Source organism: Hippocampus bargibanti, linkage group LG12 (assembly GCF_051943395.1).
Source record: "Hippocampus bargibanti isolate YZ-2025 linkage group LG12, ASM5194339v1, whole genome shotgun sequence".
In the NCBI taxonomy this organism is placed as follows: domain Eukaryota; kingdom Metazoa; phylum Chordata; class Actinopteri; order Syngnathiformes; family Syngnathidae; genus Hippocampus; species Hippocampus bargibanti.
The window spans coordinates 16,437,353-16,464,304 of NC_142745.1; the positions used below are offsets into that span (position 1 = coordinate 16,437,353).

At 42.2% G+C, this 26,952-nt stretch overlaps 1 protein-coding gene across 8 annotated transcripts in view; it reads left to right on the forward strand.

The window, feature by feature from the left end:
• Positions 1-26,952, forward strand: part of arhgef10la (Rho guanine nucleotide exchange factor 10 like a) — a 112,612-nt gene that overhangs the window by 81,195 nt on the left and 4,465 nt on the right. For all 8 annotated transcript variants that reach the window (XM_089009922.1, XM_089009925.1, XM_089009920.1 and 5 more), the window contains 5 exons: positions 7,135-7,221; positions 11,912-12,120; positions 14,417-14,574; positions 18,006-18,148; positions 24,968-25,139. In XM_089009922.1, coding sequence (XP_088866048.1) covers positions 7,135-7,221; positions 11,912-12,120; positions 14,417-14,574; positions 18,006-18,148; positions 24,968-25,139 — 769 coding nt within the window. The remainder of the gene's footprint in view (positions 1-7,134; positions 7,222-11,911; positions 12,121-14,416; positions 14,575-18,005; positions 18,149-24,967; positions 25,140-26,952) is intronic.

Genomic DNA, 26,952 nt, shown 5'->3' on the forward strand with positions numbered 1-26,952 from the left:
CTTGACAGGCGAAAAAGGACAGGTGTCAAATGCTCTTGAGGACCAATAAAGTGTGCCCCCTTCTATTTGATCTATCTATATCCATCCATCCATCCATCCATCCATCTCTCTCTCTCTCTCTCTCTCTCTCTCTCTCTCTCTCTCTCTCTCTCTCTCTCTCTATATATATATATATATATATATATATATATATATATATATATATATATATATTTTTTTGGAGATACACACTTTTCGCCTTACACACTGTCTGGGAACCAATTAAGTTCGTAAGTTGAGGTCTCACTTTATATATATATATATATGTCTATATATATATATAAGTTCGTAATATATATATCTATATATATATATATAGACAGTGTGTAAGGCGAAAAGTGTGTATCTCAAAAAAAAAATCCCTTAGGAAACCATTCAAATGGGAATAATCTGTTCCCGGGTTTCCATAAAATATACTTTTCAACTAAATAAGCCTTAAAACTACACACAACATACCTTATTCTATGTATAATAAATGTGCTATTGTATTGTAATGAAAGAAATACGCTGCATTGTATCATAAAGTCACTTTATTTACATTTGTGATGGTCATTGATGGCTTGATGGAATGGAGTTGGAGGTCGAAGGTCAAAGGGAATTGCTGTTTGGAAAGAGAGGCACATTACATGACGACTGTAATTAAAGAAATAAACTGTGCTGTAAAATAAAGTTTTATTTACCTTTTTGATGGTCGTTGATGGCTTATGGAAGGAGAGTCACCTTCCATAAGGACTTTTGGTAACTTAACCTCTGGTGCTGTTCGGCCGTGTGCTTCCGCCGAAGATCACTCCGCCAGCCGTGGTGGGTGTGTATTGTGAAAATAGTGCTTATTATAAGGTTTAATTTTCAGAAATATTACGTTTGTAAGATAAGGTGTTTGTAAGTTGAGGTCTCACTGTGTGTATATATATATACGTCCATCCATTCATCTAGCTCTCTCTATCCATCCGTCCATCCATCCACCCATCCATCTGTATATTCATTTATTTTATCTAAGCGGGAAATCTGTACACTAAAGCAGCAACAACGGATGAATAAATACCCAATGAACAAACGAATAAAGAAGGAAAGAAAGACAGAAAGAAAGAGAGACAGACTGAGAGAGAGAAAGAAAGAAATAGAGGCAGAGAAAGAGAGAGAGAAAGTTAGACAGAGAGAAAGACAGAGTGAGAGAGACAGAGAAAGAAAGAGAGACAGAGAGTGACAAAGTGAGAGAAAGAAAAAGAAAAAAGAGAGCGAAAGAAAAAAGAGAGAGAGTGAGAGGGAGAGAGAGAGAGAGAGAGAGAGAGAGAGAGAGAGAGAGAGAGAGAGAGAGAGAGAGAGAGAGAGAGAGAGAGAGAGAGAGAGAGAGAGAGAGAGAGAGAGAGAGAGAGAGAGAGAGAGAGAGAGAGAGAGAGAGAGAGAGAGAGAGAACAAAGAAATAAAGACGCACCAACCCTCAGACTGCTTCACTCAGCAGGTTCGGATGTATTCCCTCGTGCCAACTCCAATGTTCTAAAAAAACAAACAAACAAAAAAAGCAACATCTGTCACTATCTCTGCCACACGTTTTAATTTTACAGTAAATGCCAACTGGGGATGTCATTGAACAATTTAACGCACGGTTTTGGGACGCCCAAATCACGTAACGTGCGCTGGCTGCGGGCAACGTGATACAATCCTCTAAAATTTAGACTTTCGGACCGAAAGTCGCGAGCTCTCAACCGCCATGAATCGTTTTTCTTCGGACCATGACATTTTCATGAATCGCGTGAGGCCCACAAGAGGTTATTTCCCAATAGAATGAATGCAAGCGGTTTTCATTGGGGCATCCGAAACTCACTGACGGTCACCTCTTAGCTCAGATCCACGTTCAACAAAAGCTTGGATTCCAGTCACGGATGAGATAGGCAACAGCTCAGCAAAATCGTCGACCCAACCTAGACGTTTTATTTCTTTGGCCAGATTTCGATTCGCGTACTATGAGGCACTGAATGAATCTCTGCTTTTACAGTAGGAGGCTGATACACACATGAGTCCCAAATTCTTTGGCCGAAAGCCTCGTCTTCCTCACAAGCTCTTAAAAGATTTCCGCGAACCAAAGCTGCTGCTGCGACTGCACAAGCAGTCGAGGCGCATCTTCTCCCCACACCCTTGTGCCTGAAAGATTTTATGAAGCATTAAGCGAGGACAGGCACACAATGACAGCCTTCTTCTAATACCTTGAGGGTGGGATGTTGGAAGGGGGTGCGGTGGGTTTCTTCATGTACGCTTTGAAGTGCGCAATGACAAACCGGTTTGGGCTGCATCGGGATTAGGGAGCCGGCCCATTTTTTCTTTCTCCTTTCTCATCTTCAGTACGACACAGTGATGAGAAGGTTTCTTCAGCCGTCATCTGTACTTTTTAAAGGTGTCGGACGTTTCGCCTCCTTGTCACGTTTTGCGAGGTGGTGATGGCGGGTTCGGATCCCAAAAAGCAGGCAGGAGGGAGCAGGAGGTTGTTTGACAAATTGTATTAAAATAAAGTCAGCAGGAACAAAATGTAAAACATCAAAATGATCTGAATGGAAAAAATACAAAGTAGCAAAAGAAAACCAAGTGTAAAAGTCCGCCAAGGTTAAACAAACACGTACACAATGCATGCAGCAAACAAGCAGCAAACAAACAATGAATCGGCACCGGATGATCGTGCCAGGTGTCCTTTTAAGTGTCATTGATTTTAACGACCAGCACCTGCGAGGCTGCCGGCAGGGCTGACGTCGCTACCCGCTGGTCGGCAATCTGATCGGGACGACCAGCACCTGTGCAGGTGCAGGCGGGGCCGACAGCGCCCCCCGTTGGTCGCCAACCAGATCATTACACTCCTATCCAAGAGGCTTCGTCAGCGAACGAAAGTCTGACTGGTCGTATCGGCCCTATTTATATATCCCTAATGTCCAGACATGGCGGCGCCGGACACAGCTATGATAGGTCCCTATTCTCAGGTTGGGGGGAGCAGAGGACCACTCCCTGTGGCCCCACTGATTGTTCCTACATTCCTGACTAACGACTGGCCTATTTGCCCCACTAATGCTGATGAGGTGATACCGGTGGGAGTGGGCACTCGATGGGAGTCGGTAACTCGATGGCAACTTGAGTGCGAGCGTCTCCCTTTTGTTGATGTGAGCTGCGGCGTTGCCGTGGAGACCATCTTGCTGCCGACAGCTGCCTCTTCAGGAGTCAACCACGAGGCCTGTCTTCCTCCTCAGATGCTTTTCTTTTTGTCTTCGTACGACTTTGAGCACTGGCGTGCGAGTGCAGTGGGCGCTCGGCCTTTGATCTGCGCATGGTCGTGCTGACGGAATTTGAATGGGCGGCGACCGCGCCCCCCCGCTAGCCCCAAATTACTAAATCAACAACGTCAAGGAGACAATCTTGCTCCTCGCTGCCCCTGTTGTGTGAGCTTCATTATGGAGCCTGATAGATCGGACATACCTTAATGAGCAAACAACAATTTGCTGGCCCAGCATGACGGTTGTGCACCCTGTGCGTGTGTGTGTGCGTGTGAGTGAGCTGTCTATGAGCCAAACAGAAAATAATGCTTTCGATCGAAATGCAATGGTCTGCTCCAGCGGAACATCTGACACAATGATCCCCAATCGCTTCAGCATTTTAGTGAATTTTAATGTATCAAATAAGTCATAGTAAAATACATTTTGGACTTACATTGGTCTGAACATGTTTGCAGGATTTTTTACAAAAAACATAATAATAATAATAATAATAATACTTTTCATTTATAAGGACACTTTACAGTCACATATTTTTTTTGTGGGGCGAGCAGCGGCAGCCGTTCGCGCCACATTGCTAATCACACCATGCCAGTAACATCGAGTGACAAACACAACAATGAAGAGTGTAGGAAATAAATATCGGTCATTTATTAGATTAGATTAGATAAACGTTTATTAGTCTCACACTGGAGACATTTCACAGCAGTAAAGTGATGAAAGGAAAAGGGAAGTAAAAGAAGTAGAAAAACAAAATAAAGGACCTGCTGTATTTTAGCCTGTTTCCATTCATGGTGACTCGAATGACGCATTTTGTCAAAAACAAGCCTTCATTCAGCATGTGCGTGCTACAACCTCCGGGCGGAAATTTGAGATATCAAGCAGCGGTGAACTCACCACTTCAGGCAGCAGTTTAGCAGACAATTCTTCCCAAAACATTGCTTTCAATGCGAGTAATTTCTGGACTGGTGACTCACACTTGCCTTGTGTGTCGCCCCGAAGCGGCGGCGACTCCAATGGTGAGGCCGGGGGTGACATCGCCAGTCAATTGCCACTTAATAAAACTGTGGAAATTTTCTATTAGTGCTTGTTAGGGCGTGTAAAGAATGTTGTTGTGTGAAACCGCAGGGCCTGGCCAGTGATGGAAGTGGTGAAATGAACTCTGAATACAGAGTTAGAAAAGAACTGAATTTTAGATGCGGTATGATCATTTCTCAATGACTCCCCCCCAACCATACCCCACATTTTCTGCAGGCTATGCAAGGCAATCTGCCGACAAGGGCCAGTCACATTAGGTACACCAGCTTGAGAGACTGGACGTTTTGCACACAATTTCAACTCATGCTAACTGCAACGCGAGTAGCTAATTCCTAATTCCTGAATGGATACTCCGACCCTTCTGCCTCACAACAATGAATCAAATCGGAGTCATAGACACTCTTCTATTTGGCACCTGTCTCCAGCATATGGACTCTGGTTAACGGGCAAGGCGAGACCAAGGGGTCTCCACTCACCGCCAGCTGCGGGGCTGCCCTCGCGTCACATCGACAAATCCCACTTTAATGAGCTCAGCTGCCCGCTTCATCACCCTTTTTCGTCTCACCCCTTTTCGCGCCACTGTTCCACCGCGCCCAGCCGCCACGGCCTTTGGCAGATCAACCCACAAATAACGGACAAAACCAAATCTGGACAGGTACCTCCAGTGACCTGTGGATGCCAGTCCGGTTCCTCAGGGCATTAAACATGCTAGAAAATAAAAAAAAGAAGTCTGACTAAATGAGTAAATGAAGAAATAGAAGATGCTAGGCTAACTGTTAGCTTGTGTGATAACTATATGATTACTTTACTTACAAACCGTGTTTTCATATTATTTGTTATATAGTTTTTTTGGTTATTTTGACTTCCAGATCGGGCCGCGAGGGTGGCTGCCTTTTCAGCAGCTCCTTTATTTTGTTTTTCTACTTCTTTCTTTCCTTTCCTCTTTCTATCATAACTTTGCTGCTGTGAAATGCAAATTTCTACACTGCGAGACTAACAAAGGTAAATCCAATCCAATGACTGCCAACTCACGAGCTAATTACCTATCCACAAACAGAGTGACTATTATTAAAATAAACATCAGTTGTTTTACATTATATATCAGGAACCAGGACAAAAAGTCAAATTTCGCCCTTGAGCGCAAAACTTTGACCATCCCAGATTTGTATTTCTTTTTTTCATGTTTGCTCTTTTGATCCCATGGCACAATTTGGATACGTCGTAAAGACTAATTGAAAAGAAACCTGCCCCCCCGGCCACCCACACACTCACACACAGATGACAAACATAACAAAGCAATTTGAGCTCCGGGAAATTGTTTTCCATTCTCATATGGGTAATAAAAACCCAACACTGATGCTCCTGTGTCCCACTGTGTCTCTCTTGTTCCTTAACCTACATATGGTATACTGGTTATGGTGGCCAGTAATTAATCAACTATAAAAAATGTCCTTTCACGTGATGTGATGGAGGACTAGCAGAAGGGGAGAGGCTGAAAAAGTTTGCCGTCAGAACGAATAAGGTCAAGTTGTGCTTAATGAGGGAGACAGTTGGGATGCCCGGGCGGGTGAGGGGTTGTTGGTAGGCGTAGCGGATGGAGTAAACAAGCATCCGTTGACCTTTTTTTTGTTTATAAACACACCCCATAGAAGAGAAAAGTGGGCGGACCCTGTTTGCTGAGCATGATGAATCATCTGTGACTAATGCTGCCTGACAAAGAGGACGACAGTGAAGCCCCCCCCCCGAAACTGCTTTAGCTCGTCCCCGATTAGCCATGTTGCTTGTTGCAATAGAGGACAAAAAAAGTCGGCTCCCTGGCTCCTTGTTAGGAACCGGCTCTCTTCGTTCAGAGATCCGGCTCTAAGAACCGGCTCGTTTGCGAACGACACATCACTAGTACACATCTGATGTTGCTCACAGTGGTCCTCAATGTGCTCAGTGAGCTTGTGTGTCTGCTCAGACACATGAAAAATTAGAGGGAACATTGCTCACATCTCCTGTCCCAAATAAATCCGCTTCAATTCCAAGCTGCAACAGTTCCACATACGCATCGGCGCTCTGCGCTGACACTCCTTTTCTTCTTATCGCGGGCTCCTCACGCAATGCATCCATCCAGCCGCAGACTGTCCAAAGCGGGGCTGTGAAGATGCTGCCCATTACAGGCGCAAAAAAGCACAATGGCCCCAGAGCTGTCCAGTGATGACAGTCGAATTGCACCGACATTCCTCCCATTCAAAAACAGTACTGGCATATTCATGCTGCCGAAAAGGCGCAACCGCTCAGCACAGTCTCCTCCTTGATGAATGTCGTGGTCAAAAATGCTGAAAAACAATCCGTATCCATTCCACACGACGCACAACAACACAAAGTGACAAAAGAAAACACAAAACAAAACAAAAACAACAAAAAAAGCAAGGCTCATGAGAGCACTTACTGACGGCTGCCTACTCGGGCGCCATCTTGGACTCCTGCACCCCTTTTCGAGATATAAATTCCAGATGTTGCGGCTACTGGCTATGCCACGCTCTGACGTGACCCGGTGCCAGTTTTCACGTCAGTTCCACATGCACATTGCCCTCCAACAAGGCCAAAGTGTCATAAGTCACTCACAGGATAACAAAGTCCTTAGCAAAGGCCCATCGCAAGCTTTGAACCAAATCGAATTTGCCGAAAGTCTCGGAGCCAGTGCCAATGTGTGTGTCGCTTTGATAAAAATGCAGCGAGACAGCTTGGAAACAAGAAGGAAGGAGAAAAAACGAGCGTGGTGAAGTGATGTATGAGAAATCAATATTGATTTTGTCTCCTGCAGCTCGAAGCTGCTGTCCACAATCCTGTTCACTGTGCGTTGTTGGGATTTTCTGCAGCCAGCACATCCTTACCTCAAGGTTTCCTCTGGGTGAGTAACGCACGCACGCACACATGCGCGGACACACGCACACCCTGCCACACTCCGCAACAGTAACCCGAATCAATGAGAGGATAAAGGAGTCAACTTTTCTGCTGTTATTGATCATCGTTGAGGCCTTAACCCCACAACCATTAATTTACAATCAATTCTGTGTTCTCATTTGCATTCGCATTACAAGGTGAAAGAACAATTCGAAGAAGTGAAGCAACGTGCTTGCTTCAAGCTGTTTTTTGGTGGGAGGGCACTCCCAGTCAAAGTGTAGCGTCTAACTAAAACTGCAAAAAGAGAACTTGTCGTTGTGAACCTAAATTTGAATTATTGAAATCATATTTTATATGGATGAACTGATCACCAATTTAAACCCGTAAAATCGTTTTAAAATCATTTAAAAAAATCTTTTAAAAATCTTTTTAAATAATCTTTTAAAAAAAACTTGACCTGACCATCAGATATTTTTGACACATTCAGCGGAGGGAGATGGGTTTGCCGTACAAGTTCCATTTTTATTATTGTGATTGTCCCACAATGTTCCGTAATACCCGGCCGATCAATTGGTGCACCCCAAATATTTATGAATGTAATGTTATCCCGGATCTCTGGATTTTTATTCTTTTTTTAAAAACACTAACATTTTCTGGAACGGCTGGAACGAATTGATGGCATTTCCATTCATTTAATAGGGGAAAGACGATTTGGAATTTGTCTTTTTGAGTTACAACCCTGCTCACGTAACCCATTTGACGCAACTACGTATCCAGAGGGCCAGGTGTTGCTAGGAAACTGCAAGTTAGTATGACCGGATGGTAAATTGTTGGTACCTGCTGCCAAATATTAGTTGACGTGCTCAGCAGCCCACATGGCAACGCAGACCGACTTGTGAGTGTTCGACTTCAGATGCCTGCAAAGCAAAAAGAAGGCTCACGAGGAAAAAAAAAATGAAATGATGTTGGATGTATTTTTGGAATGTTTGTAGTGGGTAGGTGGGAAACCGGTCAGGTAATCCTCATTTGGCCCAGAAAGTGTCTAAAACAGACAGACAAAGCGGATCAGCGTCGTCACTCTGATGGCTTTGTGGGGGGTCGGGGCTGGGGGGGCACATTGACAGTCATTCCAAATCATTTGGCCACTTTTCCATTCACCGAATAAAAACACCTGCTCACTTTGAAGTTAGCTTTTCAATATGCCCCATCATCGTTGACGGTCTCCATTTTGTTTCCATCAGTGTCCACGTTCCCGTCTGTAAATTTGTCGTTGTTGACCTCAGCGACCGAAAAACATTTTTTTTAAATCAGAGCAACTTGACTCTTCTTGTCTGTTAAATCGTTTGCGTTTTAATTTGTTTTCTGAAAAAAAAGACCCGGTTCATTCTGCTGTTAGGCTAACAAGTTGCTACACTGCGCCATGTCACATTCCGGGTGATTCCGCTCACGACAACTCCCTTTTTTGAATATGTCAAATCAACAGATTTGCTGAGGCAGCTGTTCATGCTCACATAACTTTTCATAATGCGACGCTCATTTCACTTTGCGGGCAGCCAAGCACGCAGCGTGAATGGAGGGAGCCTCCGGCCTTGAACGCTGTGACTCTTTAGCATACAGCTACTGTAATCGTATACTGAGGGGCGTCGGAACACATTGGCTAGGAGATTTTGCTTGCTTTTGTTTTTTTTTTTTTTTTTATGCCTTTTGAACAGATAAAAGTGCCTTCCATTGGGAAGTGGGCCGATTTTGCCTTGAAATGATGTCAGGAAAATACATTTGTGTAAGTTCAGTCGCATGTGATGATTTGGTTCTGATACCAAACACCTTTTCTGCTGTTGCTTGGTACCCTTTTCACTATTTCAGTTTTAAGGCTAAAATCAGGGTCCAGTGATTTTTGTTTGAATTTATTCCTTTCCTTGGCATACAGTATTAAGCAACATGACAATTAACAGTTATCATAAATGCTATTTTTCTTTTCTGAATCATATGCCTCCCCAAAAATTTTTGGGAAGGCATGTGATTCAGAAAAAAATCCCAGAGTAGGGGGGGAATAATACACGAATGTTATTATGACACACAAAAAATAGTGTCAGTGCCTAAAGTCAGTTCTTAGGCTCCATAGCATGAATAGTTCTGCCAACGCAATAAGAAGGCCAATTTTCTCCATCTTCAATGAAAACGCACCCAATCGCTGTTTTTGCCATCCATTTTTACGGTTTTGGTCAGTCTCTTGCAAATCGTGATTTATTGTGTCCTGGTCACTTACTTTTGTGTTTACATATTGTGTGTTTGTGTACGTATATGTGTTGAATAGCGCTGGCGAAGCTGAAACGCAGCAGACACCAACTGGTGGGTCACCCTCGTTTCTGGCTCGCTTCATTCAGCTCTATGGTCTCGCGCCCTCATAAACAATATTTTTAAAGCTGGCGAAGCTTTTGGGATGCCCCCGCCTCAAGTGTCAAGCGGGCCTTGGTCCAGATCGTGACTTCACATCGCTACATGCGCTGGCCGTCCCCAGGGGTGGGGGATGGGGGGGTTGAGCGTGTATGTGGAGAGGCGCCACTTGAAACCATCTTTTTCTTGAGCCCCTTGCGGCGAGATAAGTCCTCGCTATCTTCTTCGCAGTCTGTTCAACAGACCATTATTTGTTCTGGCTCATCCTCCAGAGCCCACAGGATCTCTCCTGTCCAGATCGCGCCGGCTGATACAGCTCCAACAAATGATTGCATGCAAATAAGGGTGAGCGTGGAAGAGTCAGGCTAAAGACTATATTTAGCTCCTGTCAGCGTTGCGCCGTGTGATTTAGGCGAAGAACAAATCCGCCGAGAAATGCCCTTGCATTTTTTTCTGTTTTGCACCGAGGCGTCGCACACAAGAGATTAATGAAGCGATGCAAAGCTTTTCGCCATGTCGTTGTCATGTGGACTTCCTTCTGGGTGGCCAAGAGATGTAGTGATTTTCCCGCGCCGTCACATAAACTCCTTTCATGTCATTTGACAGTTTAAAGGCTAAAATATATACCTGTAGATATTTATATATTTTTCATTTCTTTCATTGGCATATTACACATAGTCACAAGGTGGTTTCTTCACACTCAGTTAGCTAGCTAGCAAACTATATACAGTGAGACCTCAACTTACGAACTTAATTGGTTCCCAGACAGAGTGTGTAAGGCGAAAAGTGTGTATCTCAAAAAGCAAATTCCCATAGGAAACCATTAAAATGGGAATAATCTGTTCCCGGGTTTCCATAAAATATACTTTTCAACTAAATAAGCCTTAAAACTACACACAACATACCTTATTCTATGTATAATAAATGTGCTATTGTATTGTAATGAAAGAAATACATTGCATTGTATCATAAAGTCACTTTATTTACATTTGTGATGGTCATTGATGGCTTGATGGAATGGCGTTGGAGGTCCAAGGTCAAAGGGAATTGCTGTTTGGAAAGAGAGGCACATTACATAAGGACTGTAATTAAAGAAATAAACTGTGCTGTAAAATAAAGTTTTATTTACCTTTTTGATGGTTGTTGATGGCTTATGGAAGGAGAGTCACCTTCCATAAGGACTGTTGGTAACTTAATCTCTGGTACTGTTCGGTCGTGTGCTTCCGCCGAAGATCACTCCGCCAGCCGTGGTGGGTGTGTATTATGAATATAGTGCTTATTATAAGGTTTAATTTTCAGAAATTTGACGTTTGTAAGACGAAAAGTTTGTAAGATAAGGTGTTTGTAAGTTGAGGTCTCACTGTAGTCCCTAGCAACGTCACTTAAGAGCGCGCTGTTGTCGCCGTTGAACGCGCACACGTCACGCTAAGAGATAGAAGAGCGAGAGGAGGAAAAAAATATCTGTCTTGTTTTGACAGTCAGCAAATGGACAAAAACATTGAGCTGTTGTGGCTGCTTTAGAGTGCCGTGTTGTTGCTATGCGGGATTTATCAGAAGCCAGTCTGAAGGCAAATGGATATTTTCGCCGCAAACGCAGTTTGGTGTAGGGATGAGAAATATAAAACAATGTCGCTTCCACTTCCAAGTGGTCATGGGGGTGCTTGATTGCCCACAGTCTTCAAAAAATGAGAACTCTTGATGAGAAATGCCACTTTTTGGATCGACTTTATGAATTGTAACGCAAAACAGATTGCGTTGTCACTTATAGTAATTGTGACCCAATTAATGTCTCCAAAACTCATTCAGGAGCTCCCTCCAGAAAGTTTTTTTAAAACACATTCTGGATTATTTCTCATGACCTTTTTTTAAACCCAAAAAGATATTTCAGGATGGGAAGATTCCTATTGCATTCTCAATTCTGTTAGAGGATTGTTTTAAGGATCGGGGGTAGGTGGGGACTGAGCGAGTTGATTACCGTTCACTTTCTTATTTGCATGATACATTTAAAAAAATAATGTCACCTTCCAAACCCAACCATGTGGTCTTCAGAGCTCCACACCGTACAACTCAAGCTGTACAACTGGGGTCTCCAGAATAAAAAAAATCAAAGTATGTTTTGAAAATGTGTAAAAAAAAATAATAATAAAAATACACATCTAAACAAGAAGTGCCAACAAACAAAACGCCTTCCAATTTTGTATGCGTGTGTGTGTTTCAGTCTGCACCAAAGCATTTCTTTTCCTTTTTTTACCGAAACCTCTAAAAATGAGATCATTTGTAAGCAGGATCCATTCTCTCCACAGGTGGCTGCCGGCGGGGAGGAAGCCTCTAAGGGTCAGATTGAGATCTTCTCACTCAACAGGCCGACGCCGAGGGCAGTGAAAAGCTTGCAAGTGGACTCCGCTGTCCGCTGTCTGGAATACGTGCCGGAAGCTTCTACCACCGAGGAAGCGGAGGCCGCACCTCACAAGGGAAACGCCGCCAGCATCTGTGTCGGATTAGATGACGGACGGTGAGGCCATCAAAGAGACGTCAAACTTTTTACTTTGAACACCTCATTTATCGTAAGGGACCCGATTGTGAACAATTTGCCCTGTCGAGAAATCGTATTTTCCATTAACTTTTTTTATTTCTTATTTTTCGTACGGTTTTACGTAATACTCTGACAAAAATCGACTTAATATTATGAAAGAAAAACGTGAAGCCCTTCCCCCGAAGTCTGACAAATGAGTTCGTCAGACTTCGTTCGAGGCCGCACATGCTCGGCAGACGCTCACCAACAAGTTTCGTATTTTTTTTCCAGGTGATTAATCAATTTATTGCTGCCATAAATGCTAAACATAACTCATTCGCTGCCATTCCCAAATTTATTCTGGAATTGAAAAGTGTGATGTGGAGCACAATTCCCAAATTTGTTCTGGTTTGAATTTTTCTTGCGGGGTTTGCCGATAAAGCGCTGGTCAGACCTTCCACAAAGGGGCAGCATTTGCCTTTTGTCCATGTTAGCGCTTTGTTACCGCTTCAGCTGTTGTCAAAGCGCTATATACTGTAAATCAATATGTATGTATTGCAGTGACGTGCGGTGAGGTTCATGGCTGGTGAGGCACTGACGTCATCATAGTCAGATTTACAAACATATGAACTCTACAGAGTAGTTTATTCACCATTTGATTGGCAACAGTTAACGTGTTTTGTTTAAAACGTCATGTCAGCATTCTTTATATACTGTATACAAACTGTAGCATAGAAAAAAAAGAATAAAAAAAAAACATTATTGTGTTACCTTTACGTATAAATGAAGTCCAAGTCTCTCTGTCTCAATGGAGATCACTTCCAGTGAAGAAAGTCGTCCTTGATCAGTCCTGTTCCAACTGTATGTTTTCAGTCTTTTGTGCTGAGAATGAGCGCTCCACTGATGCTGTAGTAGATGGAACAGTGAGCACGAGCTGGAGCAACTTTGTCACTTCAGGAATAGTTTCAATGAGATCCTTCTTGGCCAAAAAGCTGAGAAGATGTCCAGGAAATTTACATTCACCCCTCACTGTTTGTGAGCTATAACAGTCCGGTGTTGGTCTTCATATAATTATTATCTCCTGCTTCGATTGAAGGTCAGTTTAGAAAATTCTTTCAATTTAGATATGTAATCCACCATTCTGAAAATAAGGCCAAGCAACACGAACAAATGATAGGATGGTTGCACTTAACTTGCTAACTGTTTACTGTAGCTTGCTGTCACTAATTATATTATTCTGCAGCCGAGGAGTCGCAAGAAGAATCTGTAATCACCAGCGCCCCCTGTCATGAGGCAGGAGAACTGTGTGCACACAGTTTTGATAAAATGAAAATAAAATAAACACTGTAGTACATTTTTCGTACGTTATTTTTTTCAAACTATTTAATTTATTCTGTCATTTGATATTTGATATTTCCATGATGACAGGTGAGGCACAGCCTCACCTGCCTCCCCTGACTGCACGTCACTGATGTATTGTATTTTGTATAGCCACCTCCATTTCAAGGTCAAGTTTTTTTACGTTGAATTGAATATTTATGTAGTCCTAAAACATAATATTCTGTGGGTCCTTCAATTTGAATGAAAATGACAAAAACCCTGACACTGGAGTGGACACATATATTCACATCGTCTGGCAATGAATGAGTTAAAAGATTTGATATCTGCAACGTTAGCATATTTATGTGGCCCTAAAGTTTCTCGCGTGGCCGCTTTGGAAAATTACTTCCCGTATTTTCCGCACTAAAAGGTTTTCCATTTTTTTTAAAGCTTAAAATTTGATGGGCCTCACGTATGGACATTACGGTAATATTTCAGCCTCAAAATGGCTCCTTGCTCGAGACACGTTTACAGCGCAAAGTTCAATCTTTAGGCGATTGGTCACGCAGTTGAACGCGGAAATCGAGCAGCGGCAAGAGAGTTCAACGTTAACAAGTCAACGTTATAACTCGCTGTTGGTGAATTGAAATGTGTAGCTGGTTTATTAAATGTGTTTTAATGACATCTGGTCATTGTGTTGGCATTTCCCTTAGTGTAGCTCCATCTAGTTGATGCATTATAGATACGTCTTATCATGCAATCCAATGTATGAAAAAAATGACAAAATAGGCCATTCACTAAAGGTGCGCCTCATAATCCGCTGCCCCTTTTAGTGTGGAAAACCCAACCTTCATCGATGCCCAATTATAGAATAACACAGAGACAAATTCCAAGCAATCCTAAACCAGTCCAGCAAATCAGTTGCACTTCAGTCCAATTACTGCACAAAACAAACTTTTTTGGTGGTTTTCTTTAGAATTCTGGTCTATGGCAGCGTGGACACCATGGCTCAGTGCCTCTTGACCCTCAGCAACCCCCATTGCTGCCCCGTGCTGTGCCTGAAGCACTCTCCTTGCTTCCTCTTTGCTGGCTTACTTGACGGCACCTTGATGGTTTATGGGAGAAAAAGCGGCGGTAAGTTCTCTCCGCGGCCCAACTCAAAATTGCTTTTCGATATCCAAACGTTTAATAGTCGGCTTTCTATGGTGGGTGAATTCCCGAATGATATTCAATGGTCATGTGAAACACATTTCCATGACGGCGGGAGTCCCAAATCTTTAGTCGTGTTCATTTGCATTCCATTTCGTCTGCCGTAAACCAATAATAGAAGCATCTCGGTGTCACTCGGAAGGACTGAAAGTGTGTTTTTGTCGATGTCAGTGTGTTATATTATGATGAATTGATGAGTGTTATTCACCTCTTTCACAAAGAAGAACTTTTTGAGAGACCAGACCCAAAGCATGATACTGCCACCGGCTCGCCCCCATCCCCCCCCCCCCCAACCCCCTGCCCCCCCCCCCCAAAAAAAAAAAAAAAAAAGAATCCACGACAGCTTGTTTAATCATATGCCTGATGTAATCGCTCCTCTTGCCAGGTATTCGGGATAGCTGCCAACTTGCAAAAAACAAATAAACAGAACCACAAAAATTAATGCGCAGTCAAAAATGTCAACGGCGCAGTCCATCAATCATATCGTTGTCATGAATCTGCTCGACGCTATTGCCAGATAGCCGACATCTTGCACAATAGAAATGGACACTGCCACTGGAAATAATCCCAAATATTAATTAATTAATTAACCATTTAATTTATCAAATAAGTAACTGTGTTGTCAATAAACAGACTGATAGAGATTAGAGAATAAGAAGTTATATTTAAAAGTTTCATGCTGTTGTATCCTTCGTCAACACTTCTGACTCAATACACCAATAAGTGTGGCACGGGCAACCTGGGGTCAATCAGGTCAATGGACACAGCAATGTGAACGGCCAGCTTCACATTTACGACCCTGGGGAAGTCTTTTATCACAGGGGTAACTCCTTTTCACACAAAGAGCTCACTAGCCAGGACACAAACGTATCAGCTCATGGGAAACCCAATGTTTTATTGCTTACATATGTTGTTGCTCAGAACGCCCAGAGGTGTGGCATTATAATCAAGAAAACTATGTTTTACTAATGTATCACTATAATTTACATATACTCTCAATTAATAGCTTGGCAGAGGGGCGCAGAATTCAGACGTATGTCATTTGATGACTGCGTCTCCTGCCGGCAGTGGGGACAATCTTTCTGGTTCCGAGTCTCTGTCCACGGTGTCTGACTGTCATATCTCTGACACAAACACATTTAGGAATAAATGAATGAATAAATAAACAAACACAAATAAATAAACCAATACATACACGAATGAATGAATGAGTGAATGAATGAATGAATGAATGAATGAATGAATGAATGAATAAATTCATTCTGAATGCAATGGCTCCTCTCACCTGTTATCCGTGATACCACCTCTCGCAGTGGAAATTAACCAAAGAACTTCACCTCCCGTCTTTTGAATCTTGCACTGGTATGGAACCTGCCGGACTTGAAGCGCGTATCAAAAAAAATTCACAGACGGCCCACCTTTGCTTCTGCATTGTTTTTGTCGCTACAGAAAGAACAGCTTGCACCAGAAAACATGTTCGGTGCAGTGAAGCGTCACACCATCCACACAGGGCTTTTTTGCCAACACCCACCACATCCCACCCAACCAAAAAAAAGAAACACCCTTTGTACCTGGTTGCCATATCACATCAAACAGGCTTTGTCTGCCTCTCCAGACAAAAGAAAAGGAAGGGGGACGGATGAATAATTTAACAGAGGAAGAAATATTAGTTGGCTAATGTATCAACAGGCGAGCTGCACACCAGAGTTTGAGAGCACACTGTTGACAAGTCTGACATCTCATCCATCCATCCATCCATCCATCCATCCATCCATCCATCCATCCATCCATCCATCCATCCATCCATCCATCCATTTATGTTGCATTTTGTCTTTAATGTTTTATTTTTTAAATTACTTAAATGAAGAAAGAAATATTAGGTTAATGTATCAACAATCCTGCAAGCTACACTGCAGAGTTTCAGAGCACGCTGTTGACACGTCTGTTGATCTCATCCATTTATTTATTTATTTATTCATATTGTTTATATTTTTTATTTTTTATTTTTTATTGTTATTTTTATTTTTTATTTTTTAATTTGTAATTTAATAATTGTTAATTTTTAATTGTTAATTTTTACATTTTTAAATTTGTAATTTTTATTATTTTCTTTGTATTTTGTATTTTATTTTGTAGTTTTTATATTTTATTTTAAATTTTAAATTTTAAATGTTTCATGTTTCTTATTTTTCGTCTTTTGTATATTTTTGTGTATGTCTTATTGTGTATTGATTGTTTATTTATGTATGTGTTTATTTATTTATTTGTTTATTTGCTTATTTGTTTATTTATTTATTTATTGTGATGTACAGTAAGTAACCCTTTCATCATACCAAGGAGTTAACCTGCTGGAGTCAAACACCCTAAACTGGTTGCCAGCCAATGCAAGGGCACTATGAGACAAACAAGCCATTCATGCTCACAATCACACTTTGAGTGTTCAATGTTGCATATGGGATGAAACCGGAATACCCGGAGATAACCCGCACAGGCACTGGGGAGAATATGCAAACTCCACCCGGGAAGGAATTGACCTCTGCTAACCAGTCCACCACCGTGTTCCAATTAGGAATTAATTGTCCGGTTGCGGCCCCGCTCTCTTAATTCGGCTCCATTGACCGCCCGGCAAAGGAAACGCTAACGCCATTCCATTTCTCATCAGGCGCTTCGCGGCAGCTGCTAAAGTGCGTCTCGGGATGAATCCACTAAGGACAAAAAAAGTCCACTTCCTTCACGCACGAAAGAGGGAGGTAACGGCCAAGTGGGAGATCAAAGTGAAAATGTTCACTCTTCCCCCGTGCTTTATTACACACAATATTAAAAGGGCAGTGTGTCATTTCTTCACAAAATGCGGTTTAGCATGAAATCACCGGCCAGCGGGTCACAGATATGATGCTCAATACGTCGTTAACTTGCTAACTTGAATCCATTACATACACAAATTAAATTTAAAAAGCGTTCCTAATGAAAGTAACGCGAAATTGAAATGATCCGCGCTCTTCCTTTTGTTCGTTCATTGTCAATGTGTGACGATTTTCTACATTTGGCGCAGGGGCATTCCTGTCTCGTTAATTCGCTGAACTTAACTCACTTTTAGTTGGAGATGCAAGACCTTTGATAAAAAAAAAAAAAAAACGTAACATTTCAAGTCTGTTTTGTATCGTCGTCTGTGTTGTGTTTTCAACATTTTCAGGGGTTCGTTTTGCCATTTGCGAAAAGGCTCAATCGCAGCTGTTGACTCGAAAGTTTGAACAAATTGGACGTCAACATAACTAGCAGTGTTCGTTCCCCATCGAGGTTTAACCGTCTTCGTAAACATAATATTTATCGACTGCAAATATTTTATCATTTCCCAGAGGATCTTTGGGATCCCGATTTCGGCAGAAGCGTCAACTTGGGTTCAGATCCAGTGCGGACCCTCTTGGTGTTGGACGACTCGGTGTGGGCGAGCTGCAGGAACTTGGTTTCGGTGGTTGACATCTGCAGCTTCAACACTCAGGTAAAGGAAGTCACTTTTATTTTATTCCTGCAAAAAAAGAATAATCTCCGCACCATGTGAGTGTTTTTGGAAGGCTGTGAAACCGTATTTTCCGGTGTAGAAGGCACACCCAAAAGCCTTGATTTTCTTCCAAAGATGTGCACCTTATTCGCAGGTGCGCCTTATATGTGAAGTCATATTGAGGCACAGCAGGTCTCGCAACTATTGTCAGCAGCCACCGACTCCAAACCCCGTAAAAGAAGTGGTGCACAACCCCAGCCTCTACTGTAGCGCCTTACATACGGAAAACTTTTGTATATTTATATATTATATCAGTGTCTGAAACTCATGACAAAAAGTTACCGGACACTAGGGCAGACAACTCTGAAAAGTTGCCTGCCCAGCCATAAAGTTGCCTGCCTCGTTTTTAACAACTGCAAACACAATAAGACGACTAATCGCAAAAAAAAAAAAAAAAAAAATGTTGCAAAGTATTAAGGATTGATAATCAGAATATATAGCAGAACGACACTTTAAAATGTACCTACCACAAATGCTCCCATGCTTAATTTATAGTAAATATCCCATTCTGATGATGTTGCTCCAGTTGTCGTTTGTCCACACACTGTTCGGATATGTTGCACAATGTTTGCGTTACGTCTGTGTAAGCTCTCAGTCGTACAGGAGTGGTCCATCGATGAGAAGGTTTCTTCAGCCGTCATCTGTACAAATTTGAAGGTTTCGGACGTTTCGCCTCCTATCCAAGAGGCTTCGTCAGCGAACTAAAGTCTGACTGGTCGTATCGGCCCTATTTATATATCCCTAATGTCCAGCCATGGCGGCGCCGGACACAGCTATGATAGGTCCCTACTCTCAGGTTGGGGGGAGCAGAGGACCACTCCCTGTGGCCCCACTGATTGTTCCTACGTTCCTGACTAACGACTGGTCCATTTCCCCCACTCCCACCGGTATCACCTCATCAGCATTACAAATGTTGCCTAACCTGTTTTGCCTAAGCAGGCTATTGTATGAACGATCCAAATTGAACCTCACCCCACCAGACCGTTTTAATGAAGGATTTTGTTTTTTTATAAGAATCGCTTCTTTTACCCCCCTTTCAAACCATCTATGTTCTTTCGCTAAGATTTTAACCTCATTGTCGTCAAATGAGTGGTTGCTAGCTTTTAGGTGTATATGTATTGCCGATTGAGGCCACTAGTATTATCTCTGCGATGTTGATAGTCTTTTTTTGAGAATTTGTTGAGTCTCCCCAATGTACTGCTCTTTACAATTTTCATTCTTACAATGTATGGAATTAACTACATTACTTTTTTTTCATTTGGCAGCCTATGTTTTGGATGCACTAATTTTTGGCTTAACGTGTTTATCGGTTTGAAATAAGTAGGAATTTTGTGTTGCCAAAGGACTCTTTGTAATTTTTCAGAAACTCCTGCAATGTAAGGTACTGCTACTCCTCTCCTTTTTGTATCTTGAGAATTATTGGTTTCATTCCCTATTCTTTCTTTCTGACATTTGTTGAATGACCACTGAGGGTACCCACAGTTAGTGAGTGCTCGCCTGATATGTTTTGACTCCTTTTCTCTACCTTCAATGCTAGTTGGTATTAGTTTAGCCCTATGCTGGAGGGTTCTGATAACTCCTAATTTGTGTTGTAAAGGGTGGTTAGAGTCAAAAAGTAAGTATTGGTCAGTGTGCGTAGCCTTCCTAAAGACTTCTGTTTTTAGCGCTCTGTCCTCTTTTATAATTACTTTACAATCCAAGAAGGCTAGTTGGTTCTCTTGAATGTCCTCACGAGTAAATTTAATTTTGATGTCTACCGAGTCGAGGTGATCTGTGAAGGATTGAATTTCTTGAACAGGGAATGAAACCAATAATTCTCTTATATACCAGTAAAGAAGGTGTTCGGATCGTTTCTGGGGCTGCTTTGCGCTTTCTGGACTTAGGTGTTTTGATTTATTGTGGAGTCTAAAAAAAATTGCAAACGCTAATCTGTATATTTTGATGAAGAAAAGTAAGAATACTTCTTCTTTTCGATTTGTCTTTTCCGTTCAGGGGTTGCCACAGCGAATCACTGCCCTCCATCTAGCCCGGTTTTGTGCATTCTCTTCTCTCACACCAGCTACCTTCATGTACTCTTTGACAACATTGCTCAACCTCCTCTTTGGTCTTCTTCTCGGTCTCCTGCCTGGCAGTTCAAGATTCAGCATTCTTCTCCCGATATAGTGACTCTCTCTCCTCTGGACATGTCCAAACCATCTCGGTCTGGCCTCTGACTTTCTCTCCAAAGCCTCTAATATGAGTTGTCCCTCTGATATACTCATTCCTGATCCTGTCCAACCTGGTCACTCCCAAAGAAAACCTCAATATCATCAGCTCTGCTACCTCCAGCTCTGCTTCCTGTCTTCTTCAGTGGCACTGTCTCCAGTCCAAACATCATGGCTGGTCTCACCACCGTTGTATACACCTTTCTTTCATCCTAGCCTAAAACCTTCTATCACACATCAAGGAAAAGTAAGAATGCAAAAAAAGAATATTCTGGGAAACACGGAGGCGCCATGGTCATGTTCCGGTACTGCTTTGCTGAATCCAGCATAGGTTGTTTAGAATTTGTGCTTAGTGCAGAGAAATCTCGACATTAGAGACTAGACGTCCCAAAAAATGGCCTGAATGAAATATAATAGGTTGGTTCACAATGACTCCTTCCTCCGAAGTGAGGACTTAATGAGCTAAGGTGACCACTCACCTCTGCTGCCAAGCTTTAACGGGTCAACGCCCGGTTACTTCTGAACTAACCTCGTCTTCCTCGCTAATACGCTCCCACGAGGGCTGACGTGACACGATGCCGGCAAGCGGAAGTTGCGGTCAAATGGATCATTTGAAGGCTCGCTGGCGCGTATCGTCTTTATTTATTATTTTCACCTCCGCAACACGTATGTAGCACGTCGACCTCCATTTTGCCGGGCGCCGACGCTCGTCTCATTTGACGCCATTTATCTACCAAGTCTCCGAAGGGACCATCGGCGGCGCGCACTCTGCTTTGTGTGTGCAAATGGACCTTCGAGTGGCTATACAATCAAGTAGATTGCTGACAAAGCCGCACACCAATCGAGTGAAGATTGCAAGGCATGAATGAATCATCAGCCGTAAGGATGAAAGTACCCCCTCATAAGCTCCGACAGCCTCGAGATGATTTTTGAAAGTCACAGGGATTATGTGTCCTCTTGTTGTAATATAGTCGTCGCCGTTTGAGTCGTCAGAAATTTGTTGTCGGCTGGAGTGAAGCAAGCTTTTCTCAAATGTTCATCGGCTTCTGTCTGTTTTCTGTCAAAAGTGATGGGAGGAAGAGCCTCCTCAAATTGCTCAAAATGGCCCATTTTTGCTACACCCTGGACACCGTCCATTTACATCAGAGGTGTCAAAGTCAAGGCCCACCACATCATTTTATTTGGCCTGCAAAAGCAAATCAAACTTGTGAAATTTCATGTTTCAAATAGGAATTCTTCATTGCAGCAAGCACGTTGCTTTTCACGCCGGTTGGAGGGTGAACGAAGGCAAACTTTTTGCTTCATCCCTTCATCGAATTGCTCATTTCCGCTTTCCACTTTGCTTTGAGCGATGAACTCGGAGCGCGGCGTTACGGTAACCTCCACTCTCCTACTACTGGCAAAATATCAACAGTAGACGCACTTTGCACATTGCTAAAAAAAAAAAAAATTTCAACTTCAACGGGGTAGTAGTAGTCCTGGCCCAACCAAAACATGGACAATGCCATCTTTTCATGCTGCCAGCCACCTCGGCGCTAGGCTTAGAGAGACATTAGTGGATTGGGCCCACAAAAATATCTGAAAAAACTTTTGCCCAAAAAAGTAACCTAAAATGGTATGGACTCTTACACGTCCCCAAAAAATGTATTTACATATTTACATGTATTTTTATTTTTAATTAATTTTTAATTTTTTAAATTTAGTTTTATATTATTTCTTTCTTTCTTTATTTATTTGTTTGTTTGTCTGGTTATTTATTAATTCATTATTATAATTTTTAAATTACTTTTTTTGTCTTCACTTTTCGTTTTCTGTCCAGTGACACCTCAGCTCACGAACATAATTGGTTCCCAGAAAGTATATGTGAGGTGAAAAGTTCGTCTTCCGAACATTTATTTCCCATAAGAAACCATTATATAATAAAGGTTTTCTGATTCTGGTTCTGATAATGAGAATAATCTGTTCCCAGGTCCCATAATACATAATTTTCTACTAAATAAACCTTAAAACTGCACAAAATAGACTTTATTTTATGTATAATAAATGTGCTATTGTATTGTAATTAAAGAAGTAAACTGTACTGTATAATAAAGTCGTTTTATTTACCTTTGTGATGGTCGTTGATCTAGTAACCTCTTGATGATATCCGAGTGAAGTTGCCGTGCTTTCTCGGCGATAATACCCTCACTCACACTGTCCCCTGTTAGCTGCTTTTTCTGAATACAAATTAACAGAAGTTTTTCAACCTCTTCTATTACCTGAGACTGTTGCTTAGACAACACAGACACACCCTTAGCCACACACGCACCCTTAATAGCTTCCTTGTTCTTAAGGATGGTAGCAACAGTCGACTTAGCGTACTGGTACAGAGACGCTAAGCCACACAAATGCACACCTCGTTCGTGATTTTTGATGATCTCCTTCTGTGGTGGGGTCTTTTTTATGTCCCATAAGAGCAAAAGTACGCTCGATAACAAACCACGTCTGCACTCAAAGAAAGGGGGTGACGAAAATAGTCCGCCAGCCACCGTGGCACTGTTCGACCGTGTGGTTTGGTTCGTCCACCAAAAACTACTTCATCAGCAGAGGCGATATGCTCGCGAATGTAATGTTCGTGAGGCTAAAAGTTCGTGAGCTGAAGCATTCGTCAGCGGAGGCATCTTGACTGCTAATTGCGTCACATTTGAACCACCGTCAGACGTTTTCTTCATCTCCCAAGACTCTTGTTGAGCGATCTTGTCTTCGGTGCACATCAATATTATTTATTTATTTATTTATTTATTTATTTATATTGCTTGCTCTTGAGCCGCCCACTGCTCAGGAACCAATTTGAAAAGAAAACACATCAAAGCTGGCGTTTCAAACAAAGAAGTGCCCGCCGGCAAGGGCGCCCAAACAGGTGCTAATCCCTGTCGATGCGGCGCGCACGTGACTTTGCCGTTCTCATCTTGGCTGGCTCCTTTTCACCCCCTTAATTGCACGGCCTCGGCGCTGACAGCGATACGAGCCGTGAGATGACAACCCGCGGCGGGCCTTGTCGTGCCGCCGACCGCAAGGGCTGCTTGTGTTGCCACGATAAGGATAATTGCGTTTGTTTTTGAGCTGCTCATTAAACAGCAGCGCCCCGAGAATGTGCGCCGCAAGAGATGGGAAAGTGACGCAAAAAAAAAAAAAAAAAAAGTGCCTCCGGCGTCGGATGAGTGCTAAACTCTGGAGCGAATCTTGGTTGTGCACTCGCTATGAATGTCATCTTGGACCAAGAAAAAAAATGAAAAATGCATACTGCATCACATTTTTTTGTCTGCAACATTGTGGGGGCGGGGGGGTCAGTTGGGGCATTTCAAGGTGTCCTTCAAAGACACTTTTGTCTAAAATGGGCATTTCTTTCGTTTATTTTCATCCAGAATGAAATTTGGTAGGTATGGTTTTCATAGGTTGCCCCAACGCCCCCAAAACAAACGAATAAAGAAATAAAGACAAAAATTATAAATAAGTGAACTAATGAATAAATAAATAAATACATAAATAAACAAATAAATACACAAATGTGAATAAATAACCAAATGAAATTAATAAACAAACAATAAATAAATAAATAAATAAATAAATAAATAAATAAATAGATAAACAGATACATAGATCCAGAGAAGTCGTGCCTGAAGAAACAGGTAGTCTTCAATTTGATTTTTCAAGCGGACATTTTGGGCATTTTTAAGATTTGGCTGATCTTCCAAATATTTTTGTTTGCTACCAAATGACCCGTATATGCGTGCACCGGCATATTCAACCTCAAGAAAAACAAAAAAAACTTTGCAGCATAAAATTGCTTCCATCTGTTGGGTTCTAATTCTTGTTTCTCATCTGGTTCGGTGTTCAACGAAGTTCTGTGATGAAATACCAGCGAGGACGATAGATGGTGAACAAAAACCTACTTTATTCTAGTGAAACAAAAGAAGCACATCTCTCGTCGGAGCGGGGAGCCAAGAACACACACAGAAGAGCAAGCTGTACGAAAAGCACAAGAGCCCGCCCGCTCAGACTAGTTTTGAAAGTACACAACAGCGGTCTGTCATCCAATCAGCTACAGCCAAGTATTGGAAGTCACACAGCAGCGATCTGTTGTCCAATCAGCTACGGACAAGTGTTGGGAGAACATTTAGACTGAAAATTGATACTTGTTACATTCTGCTTTCACAACTATTCAACTAATAAGCTTCATAAATCCATGTATACTAAAGTAAACATGCAATCACATAATATGTACTAAGCTAAACATGGAATAACATAATATGTTTACTAATCTAAGCAAGAAATAACATATGTTTACTAATGTGCATAAGCACTCTATCACGTCCTATTTATCAAACTGGAATACCCAGAGAAAACTCACGCGGGCCCGGGAATTAAACCCACGACCTCTGCACTGTGAGGTCGAAACATTATAAAAATGTATTTTTATTTTTGTTCGGTATTTCACTTTTGATTCCATTCGGGTGTACCGAATACACGGCCAAGGTGCGTGTTGTTCTGCAACGGCTGTTTTTATGTGTGACAGACACTGGAGGCGCACCCCAACCCAGCAGTGAGCGTGGCACACATGGCGCGGGCTGGCGGCGGCGTGTGGATGGCGTTCTCGGAGGGTTCGTCCATCCGTCTCTTTCACACCGAGACGCTGGAGCTGCTGCAGGAGATCAACATCTCCACGCGCCCCGCGCTGCTCAATGCCGGTAAAGACAGTTTTGAGTCCCCATCGCCGCCTTGAGAAATACCCGCTTATTTTATGAGGTTTTTGATAGAACTATTTTATATGCACATTCTTAAACATCCAATACTTACTTATTTTCTACTCATTTGTATTTGTGTAGGTTTAGTGTATATATGTGTGCTAACCACTAGGCTACCGGGCCGCCTATATATATATATATATATATATATGTGTGTGTGTGTGTGTGTGTGTGTGTGTGTAGTTTATCTTATAACATTATGTATTTGTAGTGTGCACCGTATTCAACCATTCTTATTTCAGTCTAATATCATATTTCACCCTTCCATTTCGTAGCTGATAGGCCCCTTTTGAAATGGTGTCATTCCCGCCCTCTATATAAATAACATCTCGGGTGTAGGAGAGCAGAAACTTCTACCTAATTGGCCTGCCTACTTCTACCTCACAATGTCTCTCCTGTCCAAGATTAAAATAATAATAAGTTGTGTTCATCACCTTTTTTCCTGCTGATTTTACTACCATCTTCTAACACCGTGAAGAGCCATCGACCGGAGAAAATGACCTAACAGTTTTCTTGGAAAAATGGGAAAAAAAGCCAATGGAACAAATTCAACTCACAAAATGCGCGTTTTAGTGACCAGACCATCATCCATTTAATCATCAGCACTTCTGATCAATATAATGCGTTTGATTTCCATTTTTTTTGTCACGTTGTTAGACCCATTTTGATTCCAATTTGATCTCTGTAAAGCTATATTCTGATAGATCAAGTCAGGAACATCTCCACTGAAAGTCTAGGTAACAAATGCAGGAATGTGAGGTATTGCCCCCCCTCCCCCCACACCCTCTCACACAATGATATTCTTATCTCGATCAAGTTGCCACTGCTGCGCCTGCACGTGGGGGAGCAACATGAATAAGTAAGCACCTGCGACACGCCGCAGCCACCGGGTGGGGGACGGATTAATATGAATGAAAGAGTCACCTGAGAGCCGCTGAAAACGCCAACCCTGAAAGAAAGGCTATCTCAGGGCGGTTGAGAGAGGGTAGGGGGCTTCAATCCAAACACCTGAAGAGAATATCCATGGCGAACGTGCGCTACCGCTTACGTTTCCAAACACGCACCTCCTTTGAGATCATGTGACTCTGTGTTTGTCCTACTCCCCCCGTTTCATCTCGTCCGCTCGGCTGTAAATCCCCTTAGCAACCCCACTGTCACTCCCACCCTCTCTTTGACTGCGGTCCATTTAAGATGCCAAGCGTAACCCGCCGCCCGCCTTCTCTCGTTGTCAAACATGAAATATTGATGGCAAAGTTTCTCCGTTGTGGCAGATAACAACAGCCGCACATTTAAAGTGAGCTAATGACAATGGACGACTAATAATAATAACAATAATAATAATAATAATACATTTAATTTATAAACGCCTTTCAAAACTCTCAAGCTCACTTTACAGTCACAGGATAGGTTTTTCTGTGGGTGAGCAGCGGAAGCCACATGCGCCAGCGTTCACTCAACCCGGAAGTAACTCAAATAAATAGAAAGCTAGCTAGCTAGCCAATAGATAGCTAATAGCTAGCCAGCTAGATAGCTAGCCAGCCAGCTAGATAGCTATGGAGCAAATAGATAGCTAATATATGCAATATTTTTTCACAGAGGCACATTTATTTATTTATTTATTTATGCATTTATGCATTTATTTATGTTAGGGTAATTCGTTATACGAACCTATTTTAAACATCTTTTCTATTTCCTTACAGATAGTTTTATTTTCTCGGACTTCCTGTCATCATGTCACATTCATGAATAATGATCC